Source organism: Meriones unguiculatus, chromosome 4 (assembly GCF_030254825.1).
Source record: "Meriones unguiculatus strain TT.TT164.6M chromosome 4, Bangor_MerUng_6.1, whole genome shotgun sequence".
Lineage (NCBI taxonomy): Eukaryota > Metazoa > Chordata > Mammalia > Rodentia > Muridae > Meriones > Meriones unguiculatus.
This window is the reverse complement of record NC_083352.1, coordinates 114,438,812-114,452,929: the sequence shown is the minus strand read 5'-3', so window position 1 is coordinate 114,452,929 and position 14,118 is coordinate 114,438,812. Positions and strand designations below refer to the sequence as shown.

The 14,118-nt window shown below is 52.4% G+C and overlaps 1 protein-coding gene across 5 annotated transcripts in view; it reads right to left on the bottom strand.

The window, feature by feature from the left end:
* The window catches only part of Znf335 (zinc finger protein 335), a 24,309-nt gene extending 10,191 nt beyond the window's left edge, over window positions 1-14,118 (bottom strand). For 2 of the 5 annotated variants that reach the window (XM_060382846.1, XM_021638378.2), the window contains exons 1-17: window positions 13,767-14,108; window positions 12,859-13,109; window positions 11,490-11,727; window positions 10,448-10,525; window positions 9,994-10,296; window positions 9,776-9,913; window positions 8,209-8,346; window positions 6,016-6,265; window positions 5,755-5,932; window positions 4,821-4,933; window positions 3,992-4,010; window positions 3,752-3,868; window positions 3,596-3,672; window positions 3,355-3,515; window positions 2,718-2,947; window positions 1,530-1,623; window positions 1,335-1,426 (exon numbers count right to left, since the gene is read on the bottom strand). In XM_060382846.1, coding sequence (XP_060238829.1) covers window positions 1,335-1,426; window positions 1,530-1,623; window positions 2,718-2,947; window positions 3,355-3,515; window positions 3,596-3,672; window positions 3,752-3,868; window positions 3,992-4,010; window positions 4,821-4,933; window positions 5,755-5,932; window positions 6,016-6,265; window positions 8,209-8,346; window positions 9,776-9,913; window positions 9,994-10,296; window positions 10,448-10,525; window positions 11,490-11,727; window positions 12,859-13,059 — 2,427 coding nt within the window. In that variant the 5' untranslated portion in view covers window positions 13,060-13,109; window positions 13,767-14,108. Of the gene's footprint in view, window positions 1-1,334; window positions 1,427-1,529; window positions 1,624-2,717; window positions 2,948-3,354; window positions 3,516-3,595; window positions 3,673-3,751; window positions 3,869-3,991; window positions 4,011-4,820; window positions 4,934-5,754; window positions 5,933-6,015; window positions 6,266-8,208; window positions 8,347-9,775; window positions 9,914-9,993; window positions 10,297-10,447; window positions 10,526-11,489; window positions 11,728-12,858; window positions 13,306-13,766 lie in introns of those variants that run through there. The other 3 variants (XM_060382847.1, XM_021638397.2, XM_021638387.2) reach the window with 3 other exon arrangements.

Below are 14,118 nucleotides of genomic sequence, written 5' to 3'. Positions count from 1 at the left end.
GAGAATGCTGGAACCCAGTGCTGCTAACTGCTGAGCCAACTCTTTAGCTCTATTGTTGAGACAGGGTCTCATGTACCCCGGGCTGGCCTCAAACTCATTATGGAGCTGAGACTGGCCTTCAACTCCTTAGGCTCCGGTCTGCTCTGCCCAAGTGCTGGGATTACAGGTACATGCCATACTTGTTCATGCTTCATCTTTGCAAGCAGCCAGAGCACAGAGGTGCTTCTGAGCTTCCTTGTATTTTGGAGATGGGCTGGGTTGTAGAGATGGAGGAAAGATGATGAACTGAGTGTGTGTGTGTGTGTGTTATGAGATGGTGTCAAGTCTGCTGAGCACTGGGCTTGCTTCTGGACTAGACAAAGCCTTGGGAGTGCTCTGACTGCAGGTAGTGTATAGAACAAAGCTGCTTTAGACCCCACAGGAACAACAAACATAGTGAGAAGCCAAACAAGAGCATGGGGACCACAGGCACATGTCCCTCAGCATAACAATGGTGTGGTGACTTGAATAGGCCCCATTAACCCGGTGTGGTGGCAAGCCTTTAATCCCAGCACCTGGGAGACAAAGGCAGGCAGATCTTTGTGAATTTGAAGCCAGCCTGATCTACAAAGCAATACAGGACAGCCAAGGCTACAGAGAGAAGCCCTGTCTTGAAAAACAAACAAACAAACAAACAAACAAACAAACAGACTGGGCTCCATTAGCAGGGTGTGGTGGCACAGGCCTCTAGTCCCAGCACTCAAGGAGGCAGAGACAGGCAGATCAACAGAGTCCAGGGCTACACAGAAAAATCAAAACAAAAACAAAGAGCCCCATAAGCTCATATATTTGAATGTTTAGTCACTAGGGACTGGGACTCTTTGAGAGGATTAGAAGGATCGGGAGGTGTGGCCTTGTTGGAAGAAGTGTGCCACCCATAGGGAGTGGGCTTAAAGGTTGCAAAATTCCATGCCAGACCCAGTCTCTCTCTGCCTCTTTTAGTCTGTGGCTATAGCTCTCAGCTGCTGCTCTGCCCAGGTTCTCTGCTATGATAACAATGGACTTAATCTCTGAAACTGTAAGCAAGCTCTCAATCAAATGCTTTCTTTTTAAGAGTCATGGTGTCTTTTCACAGCAACAGAACAGTGAGTAAGACAAATGGTCACTAGTACCTTAAGAGTGCATGGGAGAGACTGCCCTCCTCGGCTCCACAGAGCCAGTTCCTTCAATTTGGCCCAGAGATTTAGGCTGACCTGTCCCTGACAGGGTATGCTGGAGCCACTGCTTTCCTTTACTCCATGTTCAGCAACGCTAGCGTGTTCAGTAGCTGGGCAGGGGAAGTCCTGAGTGCTTACCTGCAGGGATGTCCCTAGCTCCCGCTGGGCACTCATGTTCAACAGCAGATCCAAGGCCGTCTGAGTGGCCATTGCAGTGGACTCCTCAGCTCCTGGGTGGGATGGGACCTGGGCTTGAGAACAGGCTGGACACCTGGCACCCAAGGCCACCCTTGTCATCTTCCTACAATACTGCCTGCCTTCTTCAAGGCTCACCTGGCTGGTAGATGATTGTGGCAGCACCCAGGGCATCAGGACAGAGGAGTGGAGGAGTCTCAGGTGACTGGAAAGGTGCTGGCTCTTGAGAGGCCTAAGGAGGAGGGAGAATGGGTCAAGACTGAGAGGGAGGGCCAGAAGTGCATTTCCCAAGTACATCTGATGTCATCATTCCCAACAGTCCATTGCTTATCTCATCTGTTTTTAAGGTATTTACCAGCTCAGTGCTCAGTGGAATGGTGAAGCTCAGAAAACTGAAAGGCTGGGATTTGAACCCAAGACTGCCAACTCTAGAACCCATGTACTATCAGTATCATCATCTTCCTAGAGCCATTAAGAGCTCCCACGACAGAATACTAGCTGCTTAATCCAAGTCTACTTACTCCAAATCCAATTCATCCTCCTCTTTAATATTAAAATCAGACTTATGCGTGCATATATGAGCACTACAATGCACACATGGATATCAGAGGACAACTCTGGGGAATCAGTTTCCCACTTTCACCATATAGGAGCTGGGGGTCCAAATCAAGTCATCAGGCTTAGCGACAAGTATTCTACCTTGCTGAGCTGTCTCACAAGCACCTTCTCCTCCTTGTCAACAGTATTCTTAGTTTCATTAGGGAAGGCAGCACACCCATCCACAAGACTACACTCCTCCACATTCTGTGACTCTTAAGTGTGGCCATGTAACTAAGCAGGGACTTCCAGGAATGTTTGTGAAGAAAACATGGGTCGATGACTACAAGGGTCTTTTTTACCATCTCCCACCCTTCTTGTTGCTTCTGGCCTGGATGTGGGTGGGAAGGTGTTCTTGAAAGGATGCTGGACTATGAGGGTGACCACAAAGACCAAAGTCAGATCCTAGGATGTTGTACGAAAATATCCAGAGAGCTTGGTCCCTGAAAACCAGGGTTGCTCAGGTCCAGGGAGCTCAGAACTGCTGAGCTTTGCAATTATTTCACATCTAACAGTAACAAACTACTGTTTATTATTTTTTTATACCACACTGTTGTTGGTGTTTCTGCTGTCTAGACCAGCACTGGAAAACTACCCTCCCCTAAGTTTAAAGCTGCACCCATAATTCGGCTGGTCAGGGATGGAGGCAGAGATCATCCTGCTGGACCAGAATGTGCAGATGAGACATGGCCTGTTCCCAGGTGTGTGCTGCCTCCCAGCAGGGCCTACCTCAGGCACTGGTGAGCTGTGGGGAGGGCCAGGGGCCACACTGTGCTGCTGTTTCAGCTCTTCTATCTGTTGCAGAGAGAAGAAGGGGCGGCGGCGGGAAGGGGGCTCCTCGGGGTGGCGCCGTCCCCACTCCTCAAAACTGTTTGCATGTCGGCATCTCACATGCAGGCGCAGATTCTTCTTGTGGCGAGTGCTGAAGTGGCAGTACTCACAGGCAAAGGGCTTGGCCCCTGTGGGCACAGGGGAACGTTTGCACCCAAACCGTCATCCAGAAGACCCTCTCTGGACCCAGGGGTCCCTAGCCTCACTACAGTAAGTCATCACCATGCTTGGACAAACACTGCTGTCCACTCTGGTGGACTTGAGGAAGGATCCGGGCCACCTCCATATTCAGCCTTCCTGCAAGGGGCCACTCTCAAGGTCATCTTCCTAAGCAGATCATAGTAGATACCTCCCATTTCCCTCTTTCATAACTAGGGCAGAGAAAGCAAGCTGCTGGTGTTGGGCTCAGGACAGAGGGAATGCCACAGGACTCCCTTTACAGCATAAACAAAAGTACTTCTGTGGCTTGGGCTGTGGAGGGGGACAAAGAGAGCTGAGCTCCAATGTGGATGTAGGGACTAGAGGGCTGGCCTACCTGTGTGCTTGACAGCCACATGGGATAGCAGGAAATCCTCCCGGAAGGTGCGGTAGGGACAAAAGCTGCATTTGAAAGGCTTGTCGCTCATATGAGACAGCTGGTGGTTCAACAGTGCCTTCTTGTCCTCACAAACGAACTCGCAGAACTCACACTTGAACCTGGAGGCAGTTTGAAGGGGGAGGAGCTCAGAAACATGAAAGGTTCCTTCCTAACCCATGGACCTCCAGTGGGGACATACCTGCGGTTGGCAACGGCCTGGATGTGTGTGAGCAGGTGCATTTTGAAAGTGTAGCGCTTCTTAAAGGACTTTCCACACTGAGGGTGGGGAAGAGGGAATTAGATGGAGATGGCCCAGAGAAGGCCCTGCCTCCAGCCACAGCCCTGGCCCACCCACCTTGTCACACATGTGTGGCTTCTCAGTGCTGTGAGTCTTCATGTGCTGTGTTAGTCTCTTCTGCATGGGGTACACACGGCCACACACTGGGCAAGGGAAAGAGCTCAGCTTTGGGGTCTGGGAAGGTATAATTAGAGGTCAGGGGAGAGAGAAGGGGAGACAGCAGGGAACTTTCACCTCCTATTCCACCACCCCTACTAGCAGTCCAGGGCCCTTCCTGGGCCGGAGCCCCACACTCACCGGATCTGGCCTCTTCTTTCTGGAAAAGAAGAAACCAAACGTTATACCACAGTTTCCCTACGGACACCAGGTCTCAATCCTGATCACCTTCATTACCTATGCCCTCTCTTCAGAACCCACTGAAAACCAGTGGGTGTCACCTGGGAGAATGGTAAGGCTCCACAGGGGGCGTGCTCTGAGCTGGTTAATCTGAGGCATGGTCTTCTCTCCACTCACGAAACACACTGCTGTACTACAGACTTCAAAGTGCCACAGGTTAGCCCCGAGGAACAGACTTCAAACTAGTGACTAGGATTAGGATTCTAGCTGGCTACACAACTCCTTCTCTTTAAAGAAACCTGTAAACATCTTGAAAATCTGTCACATATCCCAGTTCCAGGACCTCAAGGGTCTCTACCCGCCCTGTTTGTAGGTCATTTGCTAAAGAAGCCTATTCTTTGCTCAAGTCACAGGCCTAGCTGTCAGTCACTGAGCAGCCACCAAGCCTGAAAATACCTGATTTGACCAGCTCTCGGCACTGAGGGAGGGGCCCACAACTGATCTGCACGAGACCTTCTGATCATGTATGAACCCCTGCAGTCACAGTTTCCCAGGCCCCTCAACAAATGTCTCCATTTCCCGGATGAAAAACTAAAGGAAGAGCCTGAACTGGGGACCTGAAGGCCTTGGCCCTGAGGATTCTGGGACAACGGATCAGGGACGATTGATCTTGCCTCTAACACCACATGAATCAGACAGGCCCAGAGCATGTGTACTACATAGGACCTAGAATGCTTCTGGTCACATGCTCTCCTTGAGGAGCCTCCAGCATCCGGCACAAGTCACTGACCGGTCCTGGCTATGCACTGCTGCGTGTCGAATGACGTCCTTCCGGTAGACACTCGTGTAGCTGCACTCATCACACTTGTAGGGCTTGCTGCCCACGTGGTTGAACATGTGCTCCTGGGAAAGACAGATAGGGCTGGAGACTCAGCTTCCCCTCTTTCTCCCTGTTCCCACTGGTGCTCAGAGCCTTGGGGTAGGTGTTGACAGTAGAGCCTGCTGCCTGGCTGGAAATTCTCCCCAAGGATAACACCTGCTGTGCTAGTCCTGCTGCTGTCTTACAATCTGACCAAAAAGGAAATGAAGGTCAGAATGAAGGGACCTTGCCATAGTAGAGCTTGGAGCTGGGCAACATGGCTCCATAGCCCATGCCTTTCCTACTGCACTATGGGAAGGTCCTCTGAGGAGCCCAGAGAACAACTCCAGGCCTAAGTCTTTGTGGGAGGAAGCAGCAGCACAAGGAAAAAAACCAGACAGTCCACCAGGGTCTGAAGGATGCCCCTACACCCCACCTTTCCACATCACTGGGGCGGCCAAATTGCAGTTTCTGCAGTAGACTGGTAGAGTTGACACCTGGACCCTCACTGGGGCACAAAATGACAAAAAGTGGGTTGGACTGCTATTGGCCCACACCTCGAGTAAGATAAAAGGAGCCCTTCCCTGAGGCATACCACTGCCACCTGCTGGAAGGACTCAGATTCTGTGAAGGAACCACCCACAGGCAATCCCACAGTGAGAATGAGAATGTCTGTGCTGTCTCTAATGTGAACTGAACCCTTGAAAGTGAGGTGTCCCTCACTGGATACCCTGCCAACTGCCTGTGGCAGAACTCCTCAGGGCCCCACCTCCCAGCATGCTTCACGAGCTAGATGGCCAGAGTGCACAGGCAGCGCCACTGCATACTGGCTGATTCTTCCTGCCCCGTGACCTCCTGAACACACCTTGAGGGAGGACCAGCGGCGGGAGCGATAGTTGCATTGTAGGCACTTGAAGAGCTGTGGGTCACCAGCCTCATGGGAGTTGACATGGAAGCGAAGGTCCTCATGGGACAGGAATCGTGAACCACATATGCGGCACAGGTAAGGCCTGAGCAGCGGCTTGGGCGACTTGTAGTAGTACCTGCCAGGAAGGGGTGGAGAGGAGAGTGGCTGGGCTGCAGGCCCGGGGAGCCCCACCAGCCTGTCAAGCTCCACTCTACTTACTTTCGGTATTTCTTCCCTAGGAACCGTCTGGAGGGCCGTCCTCGGCGTCGGGGTGGCACCTCGGGTTCATCCTGGCCAGGAGGGGCTGCGTTCTCAGCATCTGACTGACTCACACCAGATTCCACCGGACCCCTCCCCACCTTGCCCATGGCAACTAGGCATCCTGGACCTGAAGAGCTGGGAGCCTCAAGATCTTGCAGCTCTGGAGGGCTCTGTGTGCTTTGGGAACTCACTAGAGGTTCTCCTACACCTGTCACAGACACAAAGAACACAATCAGTCACACATGCTAGGACCAAGCTAACCACTAATGGGTACATCAGATTACAGAACAGACACGAACAGCCTATGGTCGGATGCCAGCCTGATGCTGATCTGACCTACTCAGCACAGCAAGACAGCAACGGGGTAGTATCTTGGCAAGAGTGCCACCGGCTGGGCTCTGACTCAGCTCTCCCCTCCCTGAGTCTCATCTGTCCCATCTGCAGACTGGTCTAGTGACCACAGGGACATTGTGGATTTTGGAGACAACAGTGGCTTTGACAATCGTACACCCTTGTGAGGCTGGTGACCCAAGGGAACGTCGTCCACAGCAAGAGGACTTCCATGGACAGCTTACAGACTCTTTGAAGTCTAATCAAATGTGAGACCTTTTTAAACAGTGTTTAAAAATACTATTTCAAGGGCTGGAGAGATGGCTCAGTGGTTAAAAGGACCAGTTGCTCTTGCAGAAGACCCAAATTCAATTCCTTGCACCCACATGGCAGCTCACAACTGCCTTTAACTCAGTCCCAGGTAAAACAAAACCAAACTCCCAAACGACTTCAAGGCTGGAGGTGTGCCTCATGGGTAGAGCAGTTGCCTGGCATGCACAATGCCATGCATTGCATCCCTGGCACTAGCAACAAATAAAAAAATGAAATACTACTGTAAATATTAAGAACAGGGGTCAGCCCAGCAGCGGTGGCACCATCTTTAACCCCAGCATAGGTGTGAAGTGTGACAGGTGTGGAGGTGCGGGAGGTTTAAAGCACTGGCTGTTCTTGCAGAGGACCCCGATTCAATTCCCTGCACCCACATGGCAGCTCAAACTGTCTTTAACTCAGTCTCAGCAGAGGCAGATGGATCTCTGAGTTCAAGGTCAGCCTGGTCTACAGAATGAGTTCTAGGACACACAGAGAAAAGCAGTCTCAAACAAACCAACAAAAAAGGGGATCAACTAGCATGGTAATCACCTTTAATCCCAGAATTTAGAAGGCAGGCAGGTTGATCTTTCTATATAATCAGTTCCAGGCCTGCCAAAGCTACACAATGAGACCCTGTCTCAGAACAGAAAACAAAAACAAAAACAAACCAACCCATCACAACAAACCAAACAGAAAGAACTGGATGGATGAAGGTCAGTGACTAAACAAAGGCATCTGCAGCCAAGCCTGAGCACCTGAGCCCAATCCAGAGCCTGTGGGGTGAAGGGGAACACCAACTCCTATACGCTGTCCTCTGACCTGCATGGGTTCCAGGTGGCGTGCTTATTCTCACACACTCTCTCACAGAAATATGTACTAATTTTTTCTTTTTTTAATTAAGAATGAAACAGACAGGGCTGGACAGATGGCTCAGAGTTAAGAGCACTTCTTGCTCTTCCAGAGGTCCCGGCAACCACATGGTGGCTGACAACCATCTATAATGAGATCTGGTGCCCTCTTCTGGTGTTCAGGTGTACACGCAGGCAGAACACTATATACATAATAATTAAAAAAAAAAAAAAAAAAGATGCAGACAGCAGGGTATGGTAGAGTGTACACCTGTAATCCCAGCACTTGGGAGGCAGAAATAGGAGGGTCTCTGTGAGTTTGAGGCCAGCCTGGTCTACAAAGCAAGTCCAGGACAGCCAAGGCTACACTGAGAAATCATGTCTCAAAATACAAAGGATACAGACTGGAAGGAGTGTCGTTTGTGTATAAGTGCAATATGTGTGTGAGTACATGGACCTGTTCTCATACCAGCACTGCTTACAGGAAAATGACGGGTCTCCTGCTCCTTTCTTTGCCTTGTTTAACTTGAACAGGGTCTCCCACTAAACCTGAAGCTCCCCATCTTGGCTAGGCTGGATGGTCAATGAACTCTCAGAAGCATCAGGCAGTACAACCACCATGTTACCCACACACAAACCCTGGTCCATGACCAAGTCTTACCATCTAAGGTCTCTAGGCGAGGCAGCTTTCGGGGCCGGCCAGGCCTCCTTCGAAGTCTCGGGGTACTGGGGGTGGGACGCTGGAGCCGTAGCTGCCGACCCCGGGGCTCATCCTCAGCTGGATTGTAGTCACTGTCCTCTGTGGAGACAGTAAAGGACAGTGTCTAGACCGTGCCGACAACTCCCACTCCCTCATCACTGTTCACTGCTCTCTCCACTGAGACCCTCCTATAAAAAGCCCTCTATACCCTCCACCACAGAGGGCCATCCTTCCTTCCCTTGCACCTGCCAACAGTTCACCTCAATTGAAAGCACAAAGAGGAACCTGGTTCTCAAGCCACTTAGGCCACTGGTAGAAAACAGGCACTGAGCCTATAAACTCCTACCTGAACTGGCCCACCAATCTGACAATAGCCACGCATGACCATTCAATAATAAAATAAGCCTGATCCAATTCAGAAAAACTTACTTTATACTAGATCTCAGAAAGTACAGGGGAAAACAGGGAGCCAGTTATGGTGGCACACACCTATAATCTCAACATTCAGGAAGAGAAAGAGTCTGAGGCCACCAAGGGCTACACAGAGGGGCACTTCATCTCAAAACCATTAGTAAAAACAAACGAACAAAGACTGGAAAGATAGTTCATTTGCTGCTTTTACAGAAAATCTATCTGAGTGCTTTTTCCTAGCATCCATTTGCAATAATTCAAACTGCCTGTAACTCCAGCTCCAGGGGATACAACACCCTCTTCTGGCCTCCAGAGGTACTGCACTCAATATGGACATATCCACACACAGGCACACATAACCAAAACAACAAAAAAACTTTGGAGAGAAACAAAGGGTAGGGAGGGAGTGCTTCTGTCAATGAGTACTTGCTGCAAAGCATGAGGACCCGAGTTCAATCTCCCAGAACCAGTGTCAAAAAGCTATGCATGCTCGTATGCCAATAGTCCCAACACTGGAGAGCCAAAGACTGGAGGGTCCCTGGGACTTCCTGGCTAGCCAGTCTAGCAGCATCAGCAAGCTCTAGGTTCAGTGAGAGACCCTGTCTTAAAATGTGAGGCAGAGAATGACTGAGGAAGACACCTGACATCAAGATCAATGATGGCTGTACACAGATCCAGACAAACACGCACATATGGAGAGGCAAGAAAAAAATGAAATGTTTTTGTTTTGGGTTCAGTTGGGGGGAGGGGGGAATCTCATGTAGCCCAGGTTGGCCTCAAATTACCTAGTGAAAGTGACCATGATCTTCTCGCCTCTACCTGCCCAGTGCTGGGGTTGTAGGCATGTGCCTGGTTTTACTAATAGTTTTTATAATCATTCACTGAATTATTTTAAATGCATAGGTAGTAGACTGTGACTAATAAAACTATGAAAAGCACATAACTGTTTTTGCCTGCATTCTATTTCTCCTGTTTTTCTCTTCTTCGGTGTTCGGCCTGTTCCACAGCTTACCCTTCTCCTGCACTGCACTGGTGTCTTCCTTCAGGCAGGCAGCCAGGAGCTCAGTATTTGCAAAGGAGCGTGGGAACAGAGGGGTTAAGGAGGACAGTGGCTTACCCTCCAGATCGTCAATGGCCCCCGCATCCACAATGTCATCCTCCTCCTCTTCCTCCGGCCCTTCTTCCTCGGTGGTCTTTGTGCAAGTGCCCCACTTCCGTAGACGGCCCCTTTTACCAGGTGCTGCTGCGGCGGCTGCTTTTGCAAGAATGAAACAGGCTGCCATGTGTGGCTCTGCATCCTGCTCCCGTCAGGCCTGCTGGCCCCCACAGACCTACCTGGGCGGAAGTGCCGCTCCCGCATGTGGCGGAGCAGGGTTGCTTTGGTGCTGCTCCGGTACTGGCACATCTTGCACTTGAACTGTTGCACAACCACCACCTCCATCATGGCCTCCAAGCTCTGCAGGTCCAGCTCCTCGGTGACAGGGGCTGGGGGTGGCTGAGCTAGAGAGCCGTCTCCCTGGGGTTCTTCAGGAGGCTCTAGGCATGTAGATGTGGATGTGGGACCATCAGCCAGTGCTTCAATGGCTGCGAGACTGTTGGCCAGGGTGGAAGTAGACATTGGTGATGTCATGGGTGCACCTAAAATAAAAGGCCATGAGCATCAGCTGTTCTTCCCAGGCAGGTCCAAATTCCCTGCAGAAGCCAGGGCAATGGCTAACCCTCTAGAGTCCTGTCTCCTCCTACTCTCATTCATCACAGGGATCCCTGGGATGGGCAACAAGGTTCATACCATCATCTGGGCCCTGCAGGATCAGGTACTGTGTAGTTTCAGCTCCTCCTTCTTCAGCGCTGGTCACGGTGATGCAGCCTGGCAGAAACGGCAGAGGGTGGCAGTCCTCAGAGGGATCCTGGCCATAGGCCCACACCCTCGGGCTCTACTTGGCAACTGGAGACCAGCTGCATTAGCTCCTTAGGTCTTGGGTACATCCACTACAGCTGGTGGGAGGTCTCCAGCAGGTGATGTGCAAGCCCAGTCACCAGGATGCCAGAGCCACCTCCACTGCCCAGTCTTTTGACAAACTGGCCTAGAATGTCTTTCTCTGTTCTCTCCCAGCTTCCTCGGGATACAGATCCCGCAGGCACTCTCTTCCTCAGACTATGCCAGGGTTGTGTGGGGTGCTGGAGACTCTATGCATGTCAGTAACATCAAAGGACTCAACACAGTACTAAGCAGCTTGAAAGTGAGGGGTCGCCTAGCTGGGCTTACTGCCCAGGACCACCCTCCATTTGTCAGTGTCACTGGGTAAGTCATTTTCGTGTCTCCTGGGCCTTCTAATTCTCATATGGACCAAGTTAATGGCAGCCATTTCCTCTGGGGGTCACTGGAAGATCTGTGACTTGTGTCAAGTGTATATAATTGCCCCAGCACAAAGTCAGATACAATTACTTCTGTTTTTTAAAACTAGTTACTGCTGCATGCACATCACGTGTGTACACGGACAGGCATGCATGCGGAAGTCAAATGACAACATTTTGGGGATGGTTCTCTTCTCCCACTGGTGTCCAGGGTGGTCACCAGGCTTATCGGCAAGCACTTTCGCCAGCAGAACCACCTTATTGCTCATCTAAAACTATCTCTACTACTCTGAGCACTGGTGACATTCAGGCAGCATTCTAAGACCTTAGTTGTGATGTCGTATTTGATCCTTGTGTTACTTACTACTGGGAGACAGTTATCAGTTCCCTTTACACATTCCACAGTTAGGTAATCAACTTCCACTCACACAACTGGCCACGGGATTCTGCAGGGGCCACACCCTCTCCCCACTCACTCTGGATGAGGTCCGGGCCAATGGTAGACTCAATGATCTTGTCAATGGCGGAGCCGAGGTCTGAGGAGGAAGCTGTGCAGTCAGACACCAGTATGCTGGGGTCTGGGAGAGCACTGGAATGCACCAGGGCTGGAGGCCCACCTGGCACCTCTGCCTCTGGTCTCCGGGACACAGAAGATGAATCGGGGAGGTAGCCATGAGGCAAAGGGTCTGTTGAAATGCTCTCAGATACCTCTTCCTAGGAGCAGGAAGCAGAGGGCAGCTCAGGAGGCAGGGGCAGGACAAAGCAGCATGTATATTATATCCCCAAGAACAAAGCAAATAAAGCCACCCGCACTGTAAGCCACAGAGGTCTACAAGGGCCCCAGGGCCCACAGATGTAGTCAGACACTACCCCGGGGTGAACAGAAGGATCTCTCTAGACCACACTCCACAGCCAGGAGGGACAACTGTCACTGGGCTTATTGCTCCCTCTGCCTCAAACTCTTCCATCATCACCCCATCCACAGTTTACAACCAACCTTCTCACAACCATTTTAGGTGCGCCTCCTCTAGCAAGCCAAGCTGGACCCTACCTAGTTAGGACCTTTCTCTGAGTGCACTCTGCAGCAACCTTGTCAATCACACTGGCATGAGGACAGGCTGGGTCTACATTTTGAAAAGCTTTCCAAGGTGGACCCGATTCCTCAGCCTGACCCCATCCCACCCCTGCACCTGAATATTTCCCACACCAGGCTGGTGTTCTCTGCAAGGACCTGACCACACCTGTCCTGTCCCCAGCTGTAACCCCATAATTCAGCGTTATGTTAGACTCAGAGAGAGCCTATTTTTGCTGACACGATGGCACGCTCAACTGCACATGAGAGGCCACAGCTTAGTATTTCCATCAGGTGTCCAGGTACAAACCCTACTTTGCCAAATTACTCACGAAGCTACCAGAGATAAATATAATTCTAATTCTCACAGAGGAGTGAGGTGAGGGATAGAAGCTGGGTAGCTTGCTCAAGATCACAAAGTATTGGGTGGGGAAAAGGAGGCTCCGAGCCCAGCACCCATAGAATCAAGTATTCCCAATCCATTTGACAGATAGGAAGACTAAGGTAAGTGAGACGGATCAACATTTGAATCGGCTCAGAGAGAATAAGGTATTGGATCCTGGTTCTGTTGGCACGTTCTGCCTCAGTTTCCCCTTCTGCAGAATCTGAAACAAGTGACTTAGATATGCCCCTTAAACTACAGGGTTTGTCAAAACGACAAAACCTACCACAGCAGCTGGCATGGCATTGCGTCTGCCTAGAGAACAAGTACTTTCCATAAGTAAGCTTTGCCTGGATGGCCCCCTGCCCACACTGTCAAGCCTGGTCCATACCACAGAGCGGCTGCCACTGTCTGAACTCTGCCCCACGCCAGAGTCGTCGGCCTCCGTTAATCCTGGGGCGGTCGCCGCATCGCTGCTGTCCGCGGACACCGCTTCCGAGGTGCCCACACCCAGGCCGCTCTCAGATGGCTCCTCCGGCTGGCCAGGCCGAGGGGCCGCGTCGCTACTGCTCTCCACCTCGTTCTCCTCCATCTGTTCCGGGGACCGACTGACAGCGAAGTGCGGTATACGAGGCTTTTACTCTGCCGAAAGATACGACCATGGCTGCAACAAGTGGTCCACCTTTCGGGCCCGGCAAAGCTGGACCCACCTGGCCGCACCGGCGTGCCCATTCCGCAGATGCAAAGACTGAGCATCTGACCAAACAGGGCGGGGTTTCCTCGAGTCCTGGAGAGGGAAGCTTCCAGAAAAGGACAGGGACGCCTTCCCTCTCAGGCTAGGGCCCCTCTGGGAAAGGTGGTCGCGGTGGGGGATCACCGCCCTTTGCTCCTCCCAGAGGCGTGGATCGCCCTCCGACCCCGGGCGGGCACAGCGGTTCAGCCCTCCGGACCCCGTGTCCCCTCGGATGAGAAGCCAGTGGTACAGCCCGGAGGCCCCCGGGGTCAGTGGTTCGCTCCCCCTCCCCGGGCTCCCCTGCGGAGGGGGCTGACAGCGACCGTCACGGGGCCTGGTGACTCGGGGCTGTCCCCGGCGCTGCCTGAGCTCCAGGCCCGACGCCATCTTGTGGCAGCGCTGGGTTTCCGCTCAGGCAAATGCGAGAGCGGCTAAAGGGCCTGGGACCCCGGGGCCCTGTTCGGACAGCCCCGCCGGCCGGGGAGCTCGCCGGCCGGCAGCCCCGCGGCAGAGCCCCAGTGCACGGCCGTGTGCTGCGGCGCGGCCTGCCTCCGGCTGTCGCTAACCTCAGCCTCTGGCTGCTGTGCCGCTCTCCGACTCCGGCATCGTCGAGGTCGCCATCCTCTCACGCCCGTCGCGGAGGAACCCATCAGGCTCCCTCGAACCGGAACTACTTCCACCGCCGCCCCCCGAGGAAAGACAGATTTACGGAGTTTTAGAAGGTCTCTCAGAGGGCGCAGAGCCGCTGTCTGGTGCAGATGGACACTAGGAGTCTCTGTGCTGCGTAGTGTGCGTGGGGGGCATGAAGTCAGCTGGCGCGGGGGACTACGTTTCCCTGTGGCGGATGGCTACACGGGAAGTGAGGTGACGTCACAGGTCCCATCGAGGCTCGCAGGGTGAAGCGCGGTGGAGGCGCCG